Genomic DNA, 19,542 nt, shown 5'->3' on the forward strand with positions numbered 1-19,542 from the left:
ATCTGTTGTGACAGAGCAGGTTCTCACAAGAGTCCTTCTTCTGAAACTGGCAGCTCTCTTGAGCAAGGAAAAAAAAAATCTGCTTGTTTTTACAATAATAAATGGAGTTCAGGAGCTTTGGCCTCAGGAAAAATCTTCAACTCCTGTCCAGCTATGACCTCTTAGCCAGTGATGGTAGATATTTTTCTCTACCTACATGGACAAAGATGCTCTACTGTGGTCATTAAAAAGGAAAAAAAAGTTTTCACCTTTAAAACAAAGGGAGGGGATTGAGGGATGATAGGTGTATGGCAATAAGAGCAGATAATGCATGAAATGTCCTACACATGTGCATAGAGCTATGGATACTTGGAGGCAGATGATTCATTCATTCCAAGTCTACGGCAGCAATGTAACATAGGGTTTAGAGGAACTGCAGGTGGCAAGTGCTCTAATGGGACCTGCGAGGAGGATGTTTCCCCCTGGGCATCCCAAAAGGGTCACACAGAAGGTCAGGGTATAGAACCCAGTTCTTCCAGGTTCCAGGCATGCACCTGTACCTCTGAGCCATCCTTCCTCTCCTGGCAGGTAAGGATAATATCCTACAGGCTTGGGGCTCTCTCGTGCTTTTTCCCCACTGTCATTATGCCCCACTGGGCCACAGTCCTGTCCTGTGCTATTGCTCAATCTTCATATAACAGTGGTCAGTCACAAAGGACACTTTTGAGATGTAAGTGTAAGCTGACTTGGAAATGTTCCCATTGCTAGTGTCTTGAAGAATTTCAGCTTGTATGGGAAGGGACCGCTCTCACCATCCAGTAGGGATGTCAGTGGTATTTCTGCATCAGCTATAACGTGTAGGGACTCTTGATCATCTTGGCTGGAAAGCCAAGCTCTAATTTGGCGTACTCCTGTAACATGAAGAAATGGCGAGGGGAGGCTGTATTTTCATTCTGTTTGTGCAGTACCTAGAACCATGGTGACTTGGTCCATGACAGGGGAGATGTTCATGCCAAGAGAAGTCCAGTGACTTTGATTCAAAGTATATTCCTGCAATTGTGGCTGAATGTTGCGTGCTCCATTATATCTCTGATTGGCAATGCACAGACAAAGCAGCTTCCTGAGGCAACTTTTAAAAATCATTTCCCCAGCCCCCCACCAGCCTTGGGACTTACATGGCCGCTCACACTATGCAAGTGAGGAAGACAGGGGATGTTCTATGCTAAAGTTGGGAGGGAAGGCCAGATGAATGTGATGGATTCTGTGTAGCTACTGATGGACTTTTCTTTTAATTATTATTAGATCTGGTCAGAAGTTGGAATTCCTGTTTGGGGTAATTCTTGACATTTTGACTTTTTTCCTCTTCTAAATTGCATCACATAATAATAACAAAATGTAATACTATGCTGTGCCATGGTATATCCTATTATATCATATTATGAATTGACATAGTATAATAGTCAACAGTATATGCTATATTATGCCACAATTTTACATCACATCACATCACATATATCATATCACATCATGAGACTGTGCTGATTGTACTGAAACAAATTCTGAATTGACATATCCATTTCTGACAGGAAAATATATTATTCTGGAAAGTTTCTACTAGTTCCAATTGCTTTCATTTGTGCTAAATTAATTCCTTTCGATGCATACATTTATTCATTTAGGATAATAAAATGATTTGCTTAGGCATGTGCCTCCACATGGCAATGGATTGTTTATAGATATTTCCCCCAAATGGTATTCTTTATTAAACAATAATAAGTGCTGCAATTCTAAAAACAATGCAAGCTGTGGAGATGCGAAGTTACAATATACTCAAGGACGATGCATTTAAATGTGGCTCCCATATTTGAAAGCCAGGGGAGATAGCCAGGTAAATCTGCTGGGGTTGTGCTTTTTTGGGGGGGGAGGGCTTGGTGGGGGAGGCTCTACATATTACTTTAACTGGTTAATTGTACAATTAATTTACAACAATTTACAACATGTGCAAAAAATTTTTTTTATCAGGCCGTAAAAAGGTCCATCTAGCTTTAAAGTTAAAGCTGGAAAATGTGTAATAACTTCATAGCTGGTTTTTATCCAGCTTTAATTTGCATTTGGGGAACTACCATGGCTGTGTATACTGCCAGCTGTGGGACTTTCAGCTGCAGAAGCTTGCTGCTTGCCGATGCAGTGGGAGCCTTGGATGGCTATCCCAAGCTCCCCCTGTACTGGCAATAAGGCAAGATAGGATCTGATGTTGGATCCCACAATCACACCTGCCATGCATGTGTGGCATGGCAGGAGCCGTGACTGTGTAGATTGTAAATTGCATCCTATCTTGCCTTTACTGGAACATCTAGAGAAGCCCTTACAGAGTCACTAGGGTGAAGACATAAAGGATATGTCTACATGTCATGATGTAGTGTGCAAATTCCTGTGCTAGTTCTAAACAAGAAACAGGGTAAATTATAGCATGCTGAGATCTGTGTTGCTGCAGCTAGCCTGCTTTAGGTACCTGTGTTAGCTCGTTTAAAGCCAGCTCAGACATCTGTGCGCCACACTGTAAATTACAGTGTAGACACATCCAATAAGTGTCATCCAAGACACGCAACACAGCACAGGAGACAACTAACCACACAGAATAAGAGAAGGAAGAACATCTAGAATTACATGTTAAGTATTATGCCATATCACTTTATAATATCACCATGGATGGATCTGAGTCATGGGCCAGACTATCCCACGAGCAAGGGTAATGTGTTCCCAGTCAGTAACTGCTTATGAACTACCGGGCACACGGGCACGAACCACACGTTAAGTTAATCATGCCCCTAAACGATGACAGACAGTAGAATAACTGTGCTGCAGACAGACAGTTAACTATTTTCTTTGTGTGTGTAGGGTCAGTGTTGGGGTACTTTATGTGAGATGGGGTAAGGTGAAGCACACCCATCCTATCCCATTATTCATGGACACCATTTATCCTCATGCCCCCAGCAACCAAATATATAAGTGAGACCTGAATAGGCCCTTTAGTAGAATGGGTTTCAGCTTATGCAAGGATGCTGAATTAGTCTACAGAAAAGTTTAAGTAAGTTTAATGGAGTCAAATTTACACTTCACACCTCACTCCTAAATCTGGCTCTAGATAATTTCTCTACCCCTGGCTTTTTGTGAAAGCTTCTTTTCACAGTATGGTTCTCCTGAACATTAGTCACTAAAAACCTCTTCTCTAGTAAGAAAAGATAGGAACCCTCACAGACACTCTTTCTACACTGGTCACTAAGTCAAAGGAACTCTTGCTGCCTTGGGTGGGTCTCCCTTTGATTTCAGCGCAACCCGTGCAGGTCTATCCAAGGGCAGAAGTGTCCCCCCTCCTATCTCCTTTCAACAGAATTAGGGCTCAGGGCTTGGGATGTCAGCATTATTTTCAATCAGATATGACAACTTCTCTTCCTCCTGCTGCCATCATCTGTTCACTGCCACCACCCCCTGCCCCCAGCATGGTAGCAATGTACTCACAGTTCACAATGACCCGGACTTGCTTGACATCTGCGGAAGAGACCTCATTGGCAGCTTTGCATTCGTACTTGCCCGACTGCTCCCGCGTGATCCCGAGTATCTCCAGGTACTCTTCCTCACCTTCAAATTCTTTGCCTGAGAAAAGGAAAATATATCACAGGATCTGGTTAGGGGCATGGATTTGGCTGGTTACATCATCTGAGTAACTGTGACACAAGGATCCATGAGCCAATGATGGGCCAGAGGTATTTGAAAACTCTCTCAGTCATCATAGCATGAAAGGCCTGATCTTATTCCACTTATTGGGCATCTATGTGTGATCCTCTTCCACCAAAGGAACATTAATGTGCCTACTTTTTAACCTGATATCATATTAACCTTCAGGCTAAGTCACAGGGAACACTGATTGGGAAGAGGGACCTCACCACCTTCTGCATAAACTGTTTTTTAGGGACTACAGCAGGGTGGAATGGAATCACACATAAGCACCTAATAAGTGAAAGTGGCTTTGGTCCTTAGTGGCTTATTTTTAAACAAAAACTCAGATTCTAAAGCACATAAAGGAATGGTGCAAGAAGCAACAACAGGCTGTGCAGCACATACTAGCCCAAATGGGGCCTTGGGGCTCGATGAGATGCCATCATAGAAGCAAAAACCTCAACATGCAAGGGCAGAGTGGGCATGTCTATCCTGTGTCTTGAAATAGATTCACCCCCAGAATACCCTGCTTACCCATTCCTGTTTGTATGTGCCAAAGCTGGAAATGTGCCAGTAAGATCACTCTAAGAATGTCTTCAGTAACTGTTTTCAAGCATGCTAGAGACCAACATCTTAAGAGTTAATCGCTGGTGGGGGAGAAAGGAGAGTGCAGCACTGGGTCCACCAGTGCATTTCTTGGTTTGAAGCATGACAGCAAGAGTAGATGGGTAGGGCATGTTGGGAATGTCCTGATCAGCACATATTGGGGACACAGTATGGATATAACATCGAATCCAAGAAGCTGGTTGTTTAATGCTACTAGTTAGCTGGATTGTAACTGGTTCTGTGTTAGCTAAGGTTCTCATGAGCTGTGGCATATTGTACCTTGCAGCCCATAGGCTAGAAACAGTCAGGACAATCTTTCTTTGGTTTTGGAAAATGGAACCTTCCAAACCAAAGTGTGACTGATCAGAATAAGCTACAGGTAAACACCTCCACGTTGAGAGGAACTGAACTCCAGAATGTATCATTTGATTCACAGAAACCAATAATCACTACAAACCCCGGTTCTGATGTACTGAAAAAAATAACATGTTTAAATCACACTCAAAACACTGCTCTAAAAACTGGGCTATAGAAGAAGCGCATGGTTAGAGCCAGGCACTGTGTGTCAGGTGATAGGAATTCTGTCTTTGGCCAAGCCATTGTTTCATTATGACTAGGGACAGATATTACACACAAACCAGCTTAAGTGATCAGAAACTGGTTTAAACCTGTAACAGAATGCAAGTTCAGTGCACACAAACCAGTTTCAAAATGGCCGAAACTAGTTTAAGATAAACCTGGTTGAATGTCATATCAGACAACTGATTTGAGTCAAACTGTTTATGCAATGTCTGTCCCAGACCCCTTCCTGGTTTAAGTTAAACCAGAGTCCCCCAGCATCCCAGATGCCTTGCAGCCCTAGGCTGTGCTGTCTGCTCCAGAGAAGAGGGCTGAGCCTGCCCCTCTGCTCCCTAGCCAGAGCTCTGTAAAGACTGCAGGCACAGCAGGGTCTGCCTGGCTTCCCCTTGCCCCATCCCCACCTCCCCACTGCTCACAGCTCAAGCAGGGATCCCTCCCATCTTCTGCAGTGCAGACCCCCAGCCCCACAGACCCTAGGCATGTGGTATGCTAGCTAATGCTGAGAGGTGTCTGTGTGTGGGTGTTTCCAATTTTCCTGGGACTGGCAGATGGAACAGTGTTGGCTTAGGGTTCTTTGGAGCTAATCAACAGGTCAGCTGGTAATGTCCCACCCTTCCTTAATTGGAAAAAGCTGTTTGAGAAAAGCTTGAACTAATGAAAGAGGCTTTTGTTTTGTTGATAGGCTGATAAATGCTGTGTTATCAGCCCCCTGCTGGCGCCCTTGCCTGTCAGGTTTGCAGACAGTATGAGGAAGCAGGGAGAAGGAGATTGAAAAGCTCAGTATCATCAACAGATGCATGCACTGCATACCCCACTTTTGCCTCAGGGTGCTAATCGGGGGGATGGGGTCTGGCAACACTTCTGCCCTTGAGCAGTGAGTGGGGAAAAGCCTGGGACAGTCCAGACAGGGTGAGGGTTTACACCCCTCCCTAATCAGAGCATCCTGCCGGGGCCTGGCCATGCCCCCCCTCAGCTCAGCACTGTAGAAAGGAAGGGAGGGCTGCTCTAGTGCTGCCCTTCCACCCCCCCTGGCTTCCAGCCTGAGCCACTGCAAACACATGCCTACATTTCTTCAGTTCAGAGGTCTGTACAGTTGTCTGTATGATTATAAACCGGTTCAACCTAGGCAAGTTAAACTAACCTGCAAAGATTGAATCAATTCAGGCTCAGGCTTTCTGAATGTCTGTCCCTGGCCTACGTGACCCTGGGTGAATCATTCCACTGCTTCATGACGTTCTCCTTCTGTGAACTGTGGCTAATACTGCCTCCCTTTGACCCCAGCAAAAGAGTTTGTGTTCACTGTATGCTCTGCACACTGAGGTTCCTGAGGGGAGGATGCAATAGAAGCATAAGGATTAGCCTATTCACACAGCTTCTCCAGAAATTAATATGCAACTCTTTCTTGAAGGACAGTGAGGTGGTGATAGGCAGCATTGCAATGGGAAAGAATTCTCCCACCCGAACAAGGCACCAGCACTGCAGAAGAGTTTGCAAAATGAATATCACAGGCAAAGAATATCACAGGTCCAACCTTATTTCTACATCCTGAAGACCATATTCTCAGAAGTCCTCAACACCCAATAACTCCAACATAGAGACTTAAGTGGCCAGAATTTCAATGAAACACAGCATTCCCAAGATATTTTTGTTCTTGATGGTGGGTGGTGATTGCAGAGTACTTTTGAAATCTCAGCCACTTCATCTACATGCCTGAATGGGCCAAACTGCTTTAGAAGCCTCATCCACAAGTTGCTGAGTACAGTTCAAATTCTGTCTATGCAGACAGGGCTCTAATGCCTGGTTCACAAGTACTTGAATGGCAAAGACCAATCTCAGGAGCAGTACTCACTGGAGAGACAGCATCACGCCAGTGCAGAGGCCCAAGTCTTCTGTGATATATTCACCAAAGCATGTTAACCAGGTCAGACTGGCCAAGCTCAATGAAGAAGTAGAGTGCCAGCCAGATCCTATTTGTCTGGCATCAGGGAGAAGAATGCTGCAGACTGATAAGTCTCTTCAGAATTTTATCCCTTTCACTACCCTTTTAACTGACTGGCAGCCTGCAAACCCACCCCATAGGGAAAACAATCCCCATACTTGGATCTCTTACTCTGCCCATTGGAAATGGAATCCTCCAAAGTGAACAAGCTGAGATGTGCAAAACCAGGAACTCTATCCAATCCTGGCTGGATTTTGGAGGCCTTGGAATCAAAATACTCTGTCTCAAGCCAGTCTCTGCTTTTCTGGAGGCCTGGCATTTTATTTTCAGGCCACACTGCCACTGCTGCTGAAGGAATGAGGCCTCTAATGGATGACCTGCTTTGTGCCAGTGATGTCCTTCACTAGACAAAGAGGACAAGCAGTCTCCTCACACAAACCCCAGTTGTGCACTGAAAACTTTTAGTGAAAAGAAATGCAGGGTGGGATTTCTACTAATGCTTAGCATGGGCCTAATTCTGCTCTCTGGGACAGGAAGGCATTGACAGTGCTCTTATCTCACCCACTTTTCAGCAAGTTGCAGGTGTTTTTCCTGAAAAAGGTGCTTTGTGGCTATGGTGAGTGAGACGGATTGGAAAAAGAAGTGCTTTTGGTACTTTTGGAATAACTACTTTCTTGCAAGCACAGGAGACTGGACCCAGGGGCCTAGGATGCCTCTTGCAATTTTATAAACTCAGAGAAATAACAGGGCAGCTTGGCATCCTGGAAAGCAGTAGTGCACAGGGTAGTGGCAACACCCAGCTGCTGACGATGCTGGCACAACCAACCAGCAGCAGCAGCGCCTGTTATTTCCAATGCCCCCTTGCCCCAGTCACCCCACATTAGTTACACTACATAAACCTTTGAATGGGGGTTTAACCATTGGATTCAATGGTAATGGTGCAAAGTACTTTTGATAATCCAACCTTATTTAACTTTTCCATGAAAGCTCTCACTCCCTTTGTTACAGCACTCCCAGCTGGAAGGTGATGTGCAGGGAAAAGTAATCAATCACCAGAAAAAAAAATATTAACAAATGGAAGGTTAAAAACTAATTTCCTCTACTTTGCAAACAATTTGCCTTGGTGTTGTCTTGTTTGCATAGAGGCTTTATTCTAAGGAGGACCCTCTTCTTGTGTGAGGTGATAGAGGAGTTCCTGAGGAGTTCCCAAGAGGTTCCTATCAAAAATGGGCCGCCAATTGGAGCTGAAGGCTGGGGGTGACTTCCCAGGGCCGCTTCTCTGGATGCTGCTAAATCTGCCTGTGAGGAGGACATATCCCTGCAGCTCAGAAAAAATACTCTGGGGACATGAATACTCTCCTAAATTTCCCAGAGGAAGAGATTTCTGGGCACCTCACAGTATCTTGACATACACACACACAATGAGCTCCACATCCTCTCCAGCAAGAATGCTCTCAGGAACAATGTATAGGTTTCCCTCGATTTATACGGGTACTGCATATGCGAATTCGCTCTTATGCAATGACCCTTTTTATATCCAAAATTCATTATATGCAAGGCAAATTCTCTCTTATGAGATCAGCATAGGCACCCCCCCCCCCCAAGCAGGTAAATCTGTAGGGGGAGGGGAAAGGGCTTTGGGGCCGGGGCCCCACTCACCCCAGCCCCTGCTGCAGCTGCTCTGGGAGCCGCCAATGCCAGCTGCCTGCAGCTGCTGGGCTGCACTGTGCCCTGAACCCACCGGGGCTCCGCTTGTCCCCACTCACCCCAGCACCTGGGCTGTGCCATGCTATGGTGCAGGCAGGTGGTGTCGATTGCTCCTAGGTCTGCTGCATCAGAAGCTGGGGTGAGTGGGAACAAGTGGAGCCCCAGGGGGGCTCGGGGCACGGTGCAGCCCAGTCGCTGCAGGCAGCTGGGGCTGGCTGCTCCTGGGGCCACTGCAGCAGGGGCTGGGGTGAGTGGGGACAAGTGGAGGCCCAGGGCTGCAGCAGGGAGCAAAGCAGAGGGAACTGTTACAGGGTGCCAGGTGTGGGATAGGGAGGTGCGGCTCTTGCTGCTATGCACACCGTGGGAGGGCTGTGAGCTGCGGGGCTGCGCCAGGCTCTTCCCAGTGCTCAGGGTGGGCAGCAGCACTGGAAGGGGGGCTGCTGCCATCCCAAAATTTGCTGTAGCTTCTTCATACTGCCCTTCCAGTGCTACCGCCAAGTGCCAGGGAGAGCCTGGTGCCGCCTGCAGCGGCAACCTGCTCTTGTCCCGCATGCAGATCCGGGAGCACACACCTCATACCCACTCACAATTCCCTCTGCTTCACTCCCTGCTGCAGCCCTGGGGGTGGCCGACGCATTGCGCCGCTCCCTTCCCCTCCCTAGTCCCAGCCAAACTCCCTCTCTCCCTCACCACTGTGGGACTGTATCCCTATTTCATAGTTTCTAGTGTCGGAAGGGACCTGAGTAGATCATCTAGTCTGACCCCCTGCCATGGCAGGAAATAATACTGGGGTCAAACGACCCCAGCAAGATGTTCATCCAACCTCCTCTTAAACACCCCCAGGGTAGGAGCCAGCACCACTTCTCTTGGAAGTTGGTTCCAGATCCTAGCTGCCCTGACCGTGAAGTAGCGCTTCCTGATATCTAGCTGCCAGCTTGTGACTGTTATTCCTGGTCACTCCTGGCAGTGCACGGGGGAATAGTGACTCCCCCAATGCCTGCTGATCCCCCAACTAGTTTATAACAGGCCACTAGATCCCCCCTCAGCCTTCTCTTTTGGTCCCGTAGCTTCTCCTCGTAGGGCCTGCCCTGCTGTCCCCTGATCATGCGAGTGGCCCTCCTCTGGACCCTCTCTATGCTGTCCACATCCCTCTTGAAGTGCGGCACCCAGAACTGGATGCAATACTCCAGCTGCGGCCTGACCAGTGCCGCATAGATGGGGAGGATCACCTCTTTGGACCTGCTCGAGATGCACCTGTGGATGCATGCCAAGGTGCAGTTGGCCTTCCTAACTGCACCCCCACACTGCCGGCCCATGTTCGTCTTGGAGTCAATTATGACTCCAAGATCCTTTTCCGCCTCCGTGCTGACAAGAGGGGAGTTCCCCAACCTGTAGGTATGGTGCCGATTTTCCTCCCCAGGTGCATCACCTTGCACTTGCACTAATAACTTGTGTCCATTGTTCCTTGTCATGCTAGGGGGTGCTAGGGGAAACAGCATCTCCCCTAAACCCTTCTGGTCCCCCCTAGTGAGTTTATAGACAGTCACCAGGTGCCCCCTCAGTCTTCTCTTGTGAAGGCTGAACAGGTTTAGGTCCCGCAGTCTTTCAATGTAGGGCCTGCCCTGTAGTCCCCGGATCATGCAGGTGGCCCTCCTCTGGACCCTTTCAATGTTGTCCACATCCCTCCTGAAATGGGTTGCACAGAACTGGATGCAGTATTCCAGCTGTGGCCTGACCAGTGTTGCACAGAGGGGGAGGATCACCTCTCTGGCTCTACTTGAGATGCACCTGTGGATGTACAACAAGGTCCGGTTAGCCCTGCCAACCGTGACCTCGCATTGTCGGCCCATGTTCATCTTGGAGTCAATAGTGACTCCAAGATCCCTTTCCGCCTCCATGCTCTCAAGAAGGGAGTTTCCCATTCTATAAGTGTGCTGCTGGTTACTACTGCCCAAGTGCAGCACCTTGCACTTGTCAGTATTGAAACGCATCCTGTTTATGTCAGCCCACTCCTGTAACCTGTCCAGGTCTTGTTGCAGTCTTTCCCTCCCCCCAAATTTTGGTATCATCAGCAAATTTAAACAGGTTGCAATTCACCCCGTTGTCCAAATTGCTGATGAAGAAATTGAACAGCACGGGCCCCAGGACCGGGCCCTGGGGGACTCCGCTGCCCACTTCCCCCCAGGTTGAATATGACCCGTCCACCACCACCCTCTGAGTATGACCCTTGAGCCAATCTGCAATCCATCTGACTGTGTAGGCATCAACACCAGTCACCTAGTTTTTTAATGAGGATGGGGTGGGAGACGGCGTCAAAGGCCTTGCCGAAGTCCAGAAAGACCACGTCCACGGCAACACCCGCATCCATTGCCCTTGTGACCTGATCATAAAAGGCAACCAGGCCGGCCTGACATGACCTGCCCCCAATGACACCATGCCGGTTGCCCTTGAGCACCATCCCCGAAGCCGGCCCATCACAGATGTGCTCTTTGAGGATCCCAAGGATAGAGGTAAGACCGACAGGCCCACAGTTGCCCGGGTCCTCTCTCTTCCCTTTTTTGAAGATGGGGACCACATTAGCTATGTTAGTTATCTTCCAGCTAGACTTCCAAAAGGCCAACTTTTAAAAGGCCTTTACTCTTAATCTTTGTTGCCAACTTGAGTTCTGTATCTGCTTTGGCCTTCCTCACTGCTTCCCTGCAAGCGAAGCAAAGCAGGTATACTCTTCTTTGGTGGCTGCCCCCTGCTTCCACAGCCTGTAAGCTTCTCTTTTCCTCTGAAGGCTCTCCTGAATTTCCCTGCTCAGCCAAGAAGGTATTTTGGCTCCTTTACTTCCGTTTATATGTACTGGGATGGTACCCTTCTGGGCCTGAAGGATCAGTCCCTTGACAAACTCCCACCCTTCTTGGACTCCCAGATGTGCTTACCCCTCAGCCCCACTCTAACTAATCTCCTGAGCTCATTCAAGTTGGCCTTTTGGAAGTCTAGCACTTCTGCCTGACTAGCTGTCTTACCCATCTTTCACCAGATAGTGAATCCTATCTTCTTACATTGTAAACTGGGTTCCCTTTATGTGAATTAGATTTATGTGCAGTTTTCCGGGAATGCACGTACCGCATAAATCGAGGGAAACCTGTATCAAACTTTTCAGCACAGAGTAGATGAGTAGTCAAGATGCCCAGAAGACCTGTCTGGTAAAGCATATTTGTTTAACAAGTAGAACAAAGGAATAGATCAACCTAGTCCCTCTTTCTTCCCATTACTCCCTCCCCCTACTTTAGGATGCCTCCCTTTCCCCCTCCATGACACAAGATTTTGCTCTCCAGATTATCTCCCTCTATCCAGATTAAGTCCCTAAATGCCAGTGATTTGGTCCATGCATTCAGTTACTCTGAACTGCAACCCAAACCCATCCTTCCTGACTGCAGGGGCAGCAATTTTTCAAATTGCACATCCACAACAAAAGGTGTGGTGATATCACAGCCATGAGAGGGCAAAGCCTGGCATAGTCACTGAATGTCAGGTTCTGGTATCTTGGCCAGCCTTGTAGAGCTGGTGCTGCACCCTAGCAACCAGATAAGGTGGGCACTATTAGCTCCAGCTGAAATGGGTCAGTGGAGAGTCCCCATTAGGTTAGGTCTACACCTTGGCAACAGCAAGCTTAGGCATGCTGCAGATGCAATGACTCCCATTCCAAGCAGCTGCTCTTGAGCATCCCAGAATTTCAAGTCTTGAGCATGGCGCCAGAGACATCCTCACTGCCTCATTTCTGGGGTTGCTGAGCAGAGTGGATGTGTGTGGGCAAGGCTTATTTCCTTGGAGGCATGACTAAGCTTTTTGCCAGCACAGTGTAAATATGCCATCTGAGACAGAAGGGGCTAAAGGGCAGGGGCATTCATTGGAGAGGCAGCATATCTGGATGTGGTCAAGTCTGGGTGCAAACACCAGCAGGAATGTTACCTTTGTCACTGTGTGGGTAAGTGGGGGCCAAACTTTCTGACTGGCGTGCCACAAATTAGGACCCACACCTTCCCCAAGGTCACTCAGAAACCCTTCTACCCCTGATATGCTGTTCTGCTTTCTGCTTCCTGCTCTACCTGCTGCTGTGTTGCTTGCCCCTTCCCCAATCCACTGTGTGCCACAGATAAAGGCTGCCTTTAACACTTGTGACACATGTGCTGCCAGTTAGCTGCTGTTGGTATAGGTCATCAACATAAGTTGATGGGCAAACATGGACAGTCCCCCTTGCTAAGGGATGGCAGCGTGCAGACTCTAGTAGGTGGAAGGGTGGGTATGCTACCTGCTTATGGCCACCCAGCCTATTGCCCTTAGCTCAGGATGGCTCCTTACAAGTGCCTCCTCCCCATTGAGTCCAGTGAAGCTAAGATTTTTCTCCAGATTCTACCAATTTTTGTCTGGCTCAGATTTAAATCATCCCAGGAATGGGGCTTCCACTGCATCCTTTGCGGAAACAGTTTCACAGACAACACAGTTAGCTTTAAACAATTTTCCCCTACCTCCTAGCTACATCCCCACCTATACCCCCAGAAACCCCTGCCCCTTGGGGCTTATCCCCTTCATGTTCTCCAAGACAGATGGCTTATTATCACAGCCCCCTTGAATATTGCTTAGCCAGGCTGTACATATGCTGTAGCTCTTTTCATCCATCCTCATAAATGAGGAGCAGGAGCTTCCTGATCTGGAGGATGGAGATAGGGAGTAGGGGGACCAGCAGGCTTAACAATCAAACCAACAGGGAACAATCCAAAGCAGAGAGTGCCAAGGGCCTACAGTTGCTGGGAGCTGGTGGAGGCTGTTCTGCACAGGTATCCGCTGCAGATAGCTTTGATGTGTGGAAGAGGAAGCCTTTGAAGGCGTTCTTGCCTCAGCCAGGTTTGCCTTCCCTTTGCTTTCTAACAGCACTTGCTAGAGTAGCTGGCAACAAAAACCACCCCCACCTCCCCAGCATTAGCCTGCCTGCAAACATACCTCCACAGCTGCATGAGTCCACATACACACTCCCCAAAATACAAATTATATACAGGGTGTGAGACCCATACACTCCTAAAACCACTTACACACCAAGAAACACTAATATACAACCCCTTCCAGTCACATATACAACCCTTCCACAGCACATTACATACATCCTCACAGCATCTCTCCCTCACATATTTATACATATGCATATCCTACTTATTCTCACCCAGCTCTTCCTTTCTATACATTTATTATCCAGACACACAAACATAGAAACCCACGCTCACATTTTGTATTCACAGAACATCCAGTCAACAGCAGCAATGGAAGTGTGCTCAGCTGTGTGCTTGAACAGTTTAATCTTTACTCATCATATACTGTACCCTCCAGTTTCCAAAGAGTGTGCTACCTACAGAGACCAGCAACTATTTTGTGCTCAGTGCTAGGCTGTCCAGGGGGAGTCACAAACCCTGTGCTCTCTCTTGTATAGCCTTGACTGTAGTGCTTTTGTTTTCTTGTGTTGTGTTCTCAAAATAAAATAAAGTTCACACTCACTGAAGGTATCTGTTTGCATTGGGTGTATGGCAAAACGGATCAGAAATCCTATTTTTTGTTTGTTTTCTTCAGTACCTCTTTGTAGTTGTGAGGAAGGGAGAGCAGAAAGAGCTGTGGGACCATGTCAGGCCCTTCTGTCTAAAAAAGATGCCAGGGAAGAAAAAGATTGCAAATCAATAGATGCCATTTGAAGTTATTTTGTGGAAACTTCTCATGCTGAATGGAGGTTTTTCGTTCTCTCTGCACTTTTCATTTATCAGTAAGGTCTTGCTCACCTAACTCCTTTCTTCCCTGTGCACCTTACCTTCCCTAGGAACATACTTCTGAAAAACAAAAATAGCTAAGGGAGTCTTTGACACCATTTTCTTGGTTTACCTCCAGCTGGGATTCCTTTTTTTTTCATTTGAAACTTTGAAGCTTTCATTTAACAGCCCTCATCTCCTCACCCACCACAGATTCTTCTGAGCTTGGCATTTTTATCTGTCCCCTAGTTGGAGAGACTTGTTTTCAGTAAAGAGATCAGTGGAAAGTAGCAGATGGTAGATGGTGAAAAGGAAGGCACGTGCTGTAATGCTATGAGGAAGAGGAAAGACAGAAAACAAGCACAGCATGGCAGGTGGGGGCTAGGAGGGAAATAGAAGATGGTGATGGAAATGGATGGAGGAGGAGAAAGGAGTGAGTAGGGAAGCGAAGGGGAAAAGAAAAAATTAAGAGTGGGGAGGGCAGTTGGGAGAGAAATGATGACAAAAAGGGAGGTTGGGAAAGTGAAAGGTTCAGAGATGGAAGGAGAAAAACGAGACAGGTTGCTGAGAGAGAGAAATGTACCAAGATAGAGAATGAGTGAGAAGGATGGAGGAGGAGACAGTGACAGACAGGGATGGAAGGAAGGAAACATGTACTACACAGCAATTCAGAGTGCACTTTTGTGGAAAGGGAACAGTAAAATATCAACTGCTGGAGGGGTAACAACAGAGGGGTCAAATGCACTGTGGCAAAAATTGCTCTCCTTAAGCACTGAGGCACAATGGGGTGTTTATTGTTTAAACTGGCCTCATGCCTCTCATACCCGTAGGTCCATTGCTGTTACACAGAAACCAGAGAGACTAGCACAGTGCCAGCAAAGACTCCAGTCTGGCTCTGGCTTTGCAGATGAGAATGAACCAGAACAAGAGTAAAAACCCTGGCAATGATTTTCTCTGGCCTTCGCAGAGACTAGGCTTATCGCTCATCATGTTTTCTTTCTCCCTGTGCACAGAGTCAGCTGCTGTGGTTCTGGATGGGGTCTTAGCGTGAGGAGTGTACCTGCTTCTCTGGGCTGGTGCTCACTGGCTTGAGTTGATTGCCTGGAGATCTTTCTTGAGGGACTCTCTCTAAATCTCTCCCCAACTGGCACTTCAGTCAAACCTTCTTGGCTAGATGGAACATATTCCGGTTGAATTACAGGACACGGTGGGTGCTTATGACAGGGATTAGCACTGACAGAAGGAGCAGTAAGGAAGATCCACTGAATGTTAGTTCACCAGTTAGGTTTGAGAGGCAACAGGACATGCATGGTATGTCTGACATGTTTGACTGGACACTGCCAGTTTAGTAATATGAAAACATGCCATCATCCAGCCCGCAGATGTACACCCAGCTTTTCAGGTACCAAACTCATTCAGACACATGAGACACTAACTACCCATTATAACAGCCATCAGTGGGTGGCAGGATGCAGCAATTCCTCCTTTGAGATGCCACTCAACTTTCAGTAAATTCTGAGGCTTCCAAAGAGTTGCTGTTTGAATGACTGGGAATTTTGAAGCATCAGAGAAGCACAGTGCAGGGCAAGCTCCACCTCATCAAACCCAAACTCAGTAAACCTCATAGCTAGAGAGAACAGAAGCTACCAGCTGAAATGCATGCAGGATAGCCTCTTCATCAGCACCCCTGACAGAGATGTCTTCTAAATAAAAGGAGCTTATGGGCCAGTTTTAGCAGCAACAGGGCTCACAGGTTCCCTGAATAGCCCATCTCTCTTTAATAAATGGCCACTACCTGGCACTATGATCATTGATCACCTACGTACTTGATCAGCAGAGGGCAGTATTGCAATAGGCAAGAACCATCACAGTGAGAAGTGTGTGTGTGTGCGCACGTGCGTGTGAAAACGGGGGGGGGGGATGGGAGGAGGAGAATGGTAGTGGGAGTTGTCTAAGGTCAACCCAAAAGTTATGTTTGATCAGAAATGAATCTTGCATTTTCAGGTATTATTTTCCTTATTTTTGGAGATTAAATTTTGCTCCAATCCAAAACAAACCTCACTGTGAAACAAAAGTCCAAGTGCTTCATTTTGAAAAAGCTGAAATGAAATGGTATGCCTTTTTTTCTCCTTAACCAACATCATTTGCTACTGAAATGGTCTTATTGAGTGAATAGATTATTCTCTCACAAAATTTACCCTGGTCCTTGTATCACTCTGTCAACGTAAGTGGCCCATTGTCAGAACTGCAGCATCATGATTCCCCCCGCCAAATATTATATGGAGCAACACAAGCTCATCATGACATCACCATCAAATACCATAACCTAGCACTATCACAAAGCAAATGTCACAGCCTCATGACACAAATGCCATGACATCGACAAACTCCATACTGTTGTCATCATCCTCCCAAATTTATTGTGCACCAGTTCTTTTGGGAGAAGGGTATTTTACCTCAGAGTGTGGAAGCTCTCTTCATGCAAAGAGATCATAATGGCAGCCATAAAACCTCTGAGGTAAGGTGGGGTGGACAAGATGGAGAGAAGTAAAAGTTCCTCAAGGTAACAGTGGAACTATTTGGAGTTACAATAGAAAAGAAGAGGTTAAAACAGGCAGGGCTGGCAACCTGAGGATTTGCTACTTGAGTGTGAAGATGACTAACAAAGCTGCATATAGTACACTGATTTCTCAACAGTGTGATCGGCTGCAAAGGGACCAGTGCTCTCTCTCCCTCTTATTCGTGACACGTCCATACATGAGATGGGGAGAGACCAGTGGTTGCCCTCATCTGAGGAACCACGTTAAGTGCAGGTTGATGGAAACTGAGAGCTGCTTGGGGGACAGGCATTTGCTGCATATTGCGGAGGCCTTTGAAAAGCAATTAAAATACAACAGAAACTGGTCAGGCATTCCAGTCTCCAGTGACCCTCAGGAAGTTTGCTCTAGCTCAGCCTTATACACTCCTCTCCCTGGGCATAAGCTCATTATGGAGAAGGCACTCTGCTGCTGCTCAGTATTTTGAAGGCATGCTCTTTCCCTACAGGACTGGGCTGTGGGAAGCCACCATGGACCATGAAGACCAAACTGAGCAAGTGCCACAAGAGGAATTACTGACTTGCACCGCCCACATACTGCCAGGGAAGACAGTAAACAGCCCAGTGCAGAATCCCATGGTTGCTTATTCCAGGCCTGACTTTAGGGAGGCCCAGCATGGTGTAGCCAGGCAGCACAGGCTGTGACAGTAGTCATCTGGGGAAGTAGGCATCCAAGGCCAACCACAGGGGCAGTTTGGGCTTGGCAGTCTCAGTAAAGTATCCTGATATTCTTTTCAAAGGCACAACCTGTGCTGCTTATGCAAAGCATGATGGTTCTTCTTCACAGGGATCTATGCAGATTTTTCCTTTGGCTTTAATTGGTTTAATTGGTTTTAATTAGTTTTAATTTTGGTTTTATTAAACAGTGGGAAGGAGTTAAAGGATTAGCCTGTGTTAGAGAGACGATATTGGTCTAGACAGAGCACTGATTTTCTCTAACGGGTCTAATCCTTATATTTTCAAAATATTTTGGTTTTCAAGGTAGAAGTCAGCTTTTAAGTATTCCACACACAGCTTATAAAGGGAGGGATTTTTCCTTTATGCAGCAAGCCAGGTGTCTGAGGCCTTCTTAAAATAATCTCAGAGGGCAGGTTTGTTTGCAGGCTGGCCTGGTGGCTTGTTTCCTGAGCAGCTGTAGGCAGAAGGCAAGCACTGAGGCTCTGGTTCTGGATGGTGTTGAGAAGCTGCAGTTCCCATGGAGTTCCAAGTAGAGTTGCTGATGCTCACCACTTCTGAAAATCAGGGCCAAGGGCAATAGTGGTGAATTGTTTTGGTAGGCATGCCACAAGTTAGCCCCTCACCCGCACTGAGTGTCATGACCATCCCCTTCTTTTGCCCAATCTGCTGCACTGCTTTCTGTTCCCTGATCTATCAGCTCCTGAGTTTTCTGCTCCCTCTCTGATCTGCTGTTTACCACACACAGAGGCTTCCCATGTCCCCTACAACACATGTGCCACAAGTTGGCCACCCCTGGCTTAGGGGACAGCCTTTAAGAAAAGCCCAGAAAGGGGACATGGCTGGTGAGGAAATGCATCACAGAGGGAGACTGCTGACATATGCCAGTACTTAAAGGCATTTTCAAGCAAGCACCTTTCTGCTTTGTCCACTCATGCTGCTCCTCAAGCCTTCTGTATACATAGCTCAAACCACTTCGTTATGCTGCTTCAGATCCCTCCTCCAAACTCTGCTTTCCCACGACACTCCCAAAAAATACCTGAAATCACCTAGGCTGCTCATGTCCTCAGACCATGGCCTCCCAGGCTAATAACCACTATCTCATAACGTTCCTCCTCTCTGCACCCACCTACACTCCCTTGTCCTGTATGGTAGAATGCCAAACAGCCAAGCTCTGATTAGCCACAAAATGCTGCACTGTTTCTGTAGTGCTGTTTCTTTCTGTCTTTTCAAATTCTGTAAAGAGGTCTTGCTTTTATTTGACCCAGAAATCTCTACTATTTGTGAAATCTTGAAAAAAATGCTTTTCTAAATTCCTTTACAACACTTTAAATAGAATTGTGCATTTTCAAGCTGTGCATCGGGTGCTCACACACCAGTTGCATGTTTCTACAACCATAAAGAAGTTGGTCCCAGTCAGAGTGGTTGTTCTGCAATGTATGGCACTTATACTCTTTGGGGCAGGGAATGTATTTTTGTTCTGTGCTTGAACTGTGCCTAGCATAATGGAGTCCTGATCTACGAGTAGGTGCTAGGACAATGAAAATAAATAATAAGGGTAAGAAGAGAAGAAGAAATGTGTGTGGTATGAAGAGACAGACGCATACAGAACACCTTGGTGAGAAGAAGAGAGAGAGAAAAATGATTAGTGAAAGAGAAATAGCAGTGACTGGGAAGGTAATAAAGAGAGAGAAAATAAAAGTTATAAGGGATGCGGAGCAGGCTCCAAGGCTGAGAAAGAGAAGTAAATGAAATAAAAAGACCAGGAGTGAGATAGGGGGAAGCAGAGAAACAGCAGCAGTCCGGGAAGAGATAAGGAGCAGGGAAACAATGAAAATAAAATCAATCGGGTGATTCCAGAAAGTGACAGAAAGAAAAAGCTGCATCCCAAGTGAGCAGGTGTCTCCACTGAGCAGATAAACACCCTGTTCTGGCATAAGCTTCTTATCGTGGGATGCTGGATACAG

The 19,542-nt window shown here is 46.9% G+C and overlaps 1 protein-coding gene across 3 annotated transcripts in view; it reads right to left on the reverse strand.

Moving 5' to 3' along the window:
* Positions 1-19,542, reverse strand: part of LSAMP (limbic system associated membrane protein) — a 570,525-nt gene that overhangs the window by 165,827 nt on the left and 385,156 nt on the right. For all 3 annotated transcript variants that reach the window (XM_090056554.1, XM_090056572.1, XM_090056563.1), the window contains exon 4: positions 3,499-3,633. In XM_090056554.1, the coding sequence (XP_089912680.1) occupies positions 3,499-3,633 (135 nt within the window). The remainder of the gene's footprint in view (positions 1-3,498; positions 3,634-19,542) is intronic.

This window comes from Crocodylus siamensis, chromosome 1 (assembly GCF_052110815.1).
Source record: "Crocodylus siamensis isolate JL-2025a chromosome 1, ASM5211081v1, whole genome shotgun sequence".
Taxonomy (NCBI): domain Eukaryota; kingdom Metazoa; phylum Chordata; order Crocodylia; family Crocodylidae; genus Crocodylus; species Crocodylus siamensis.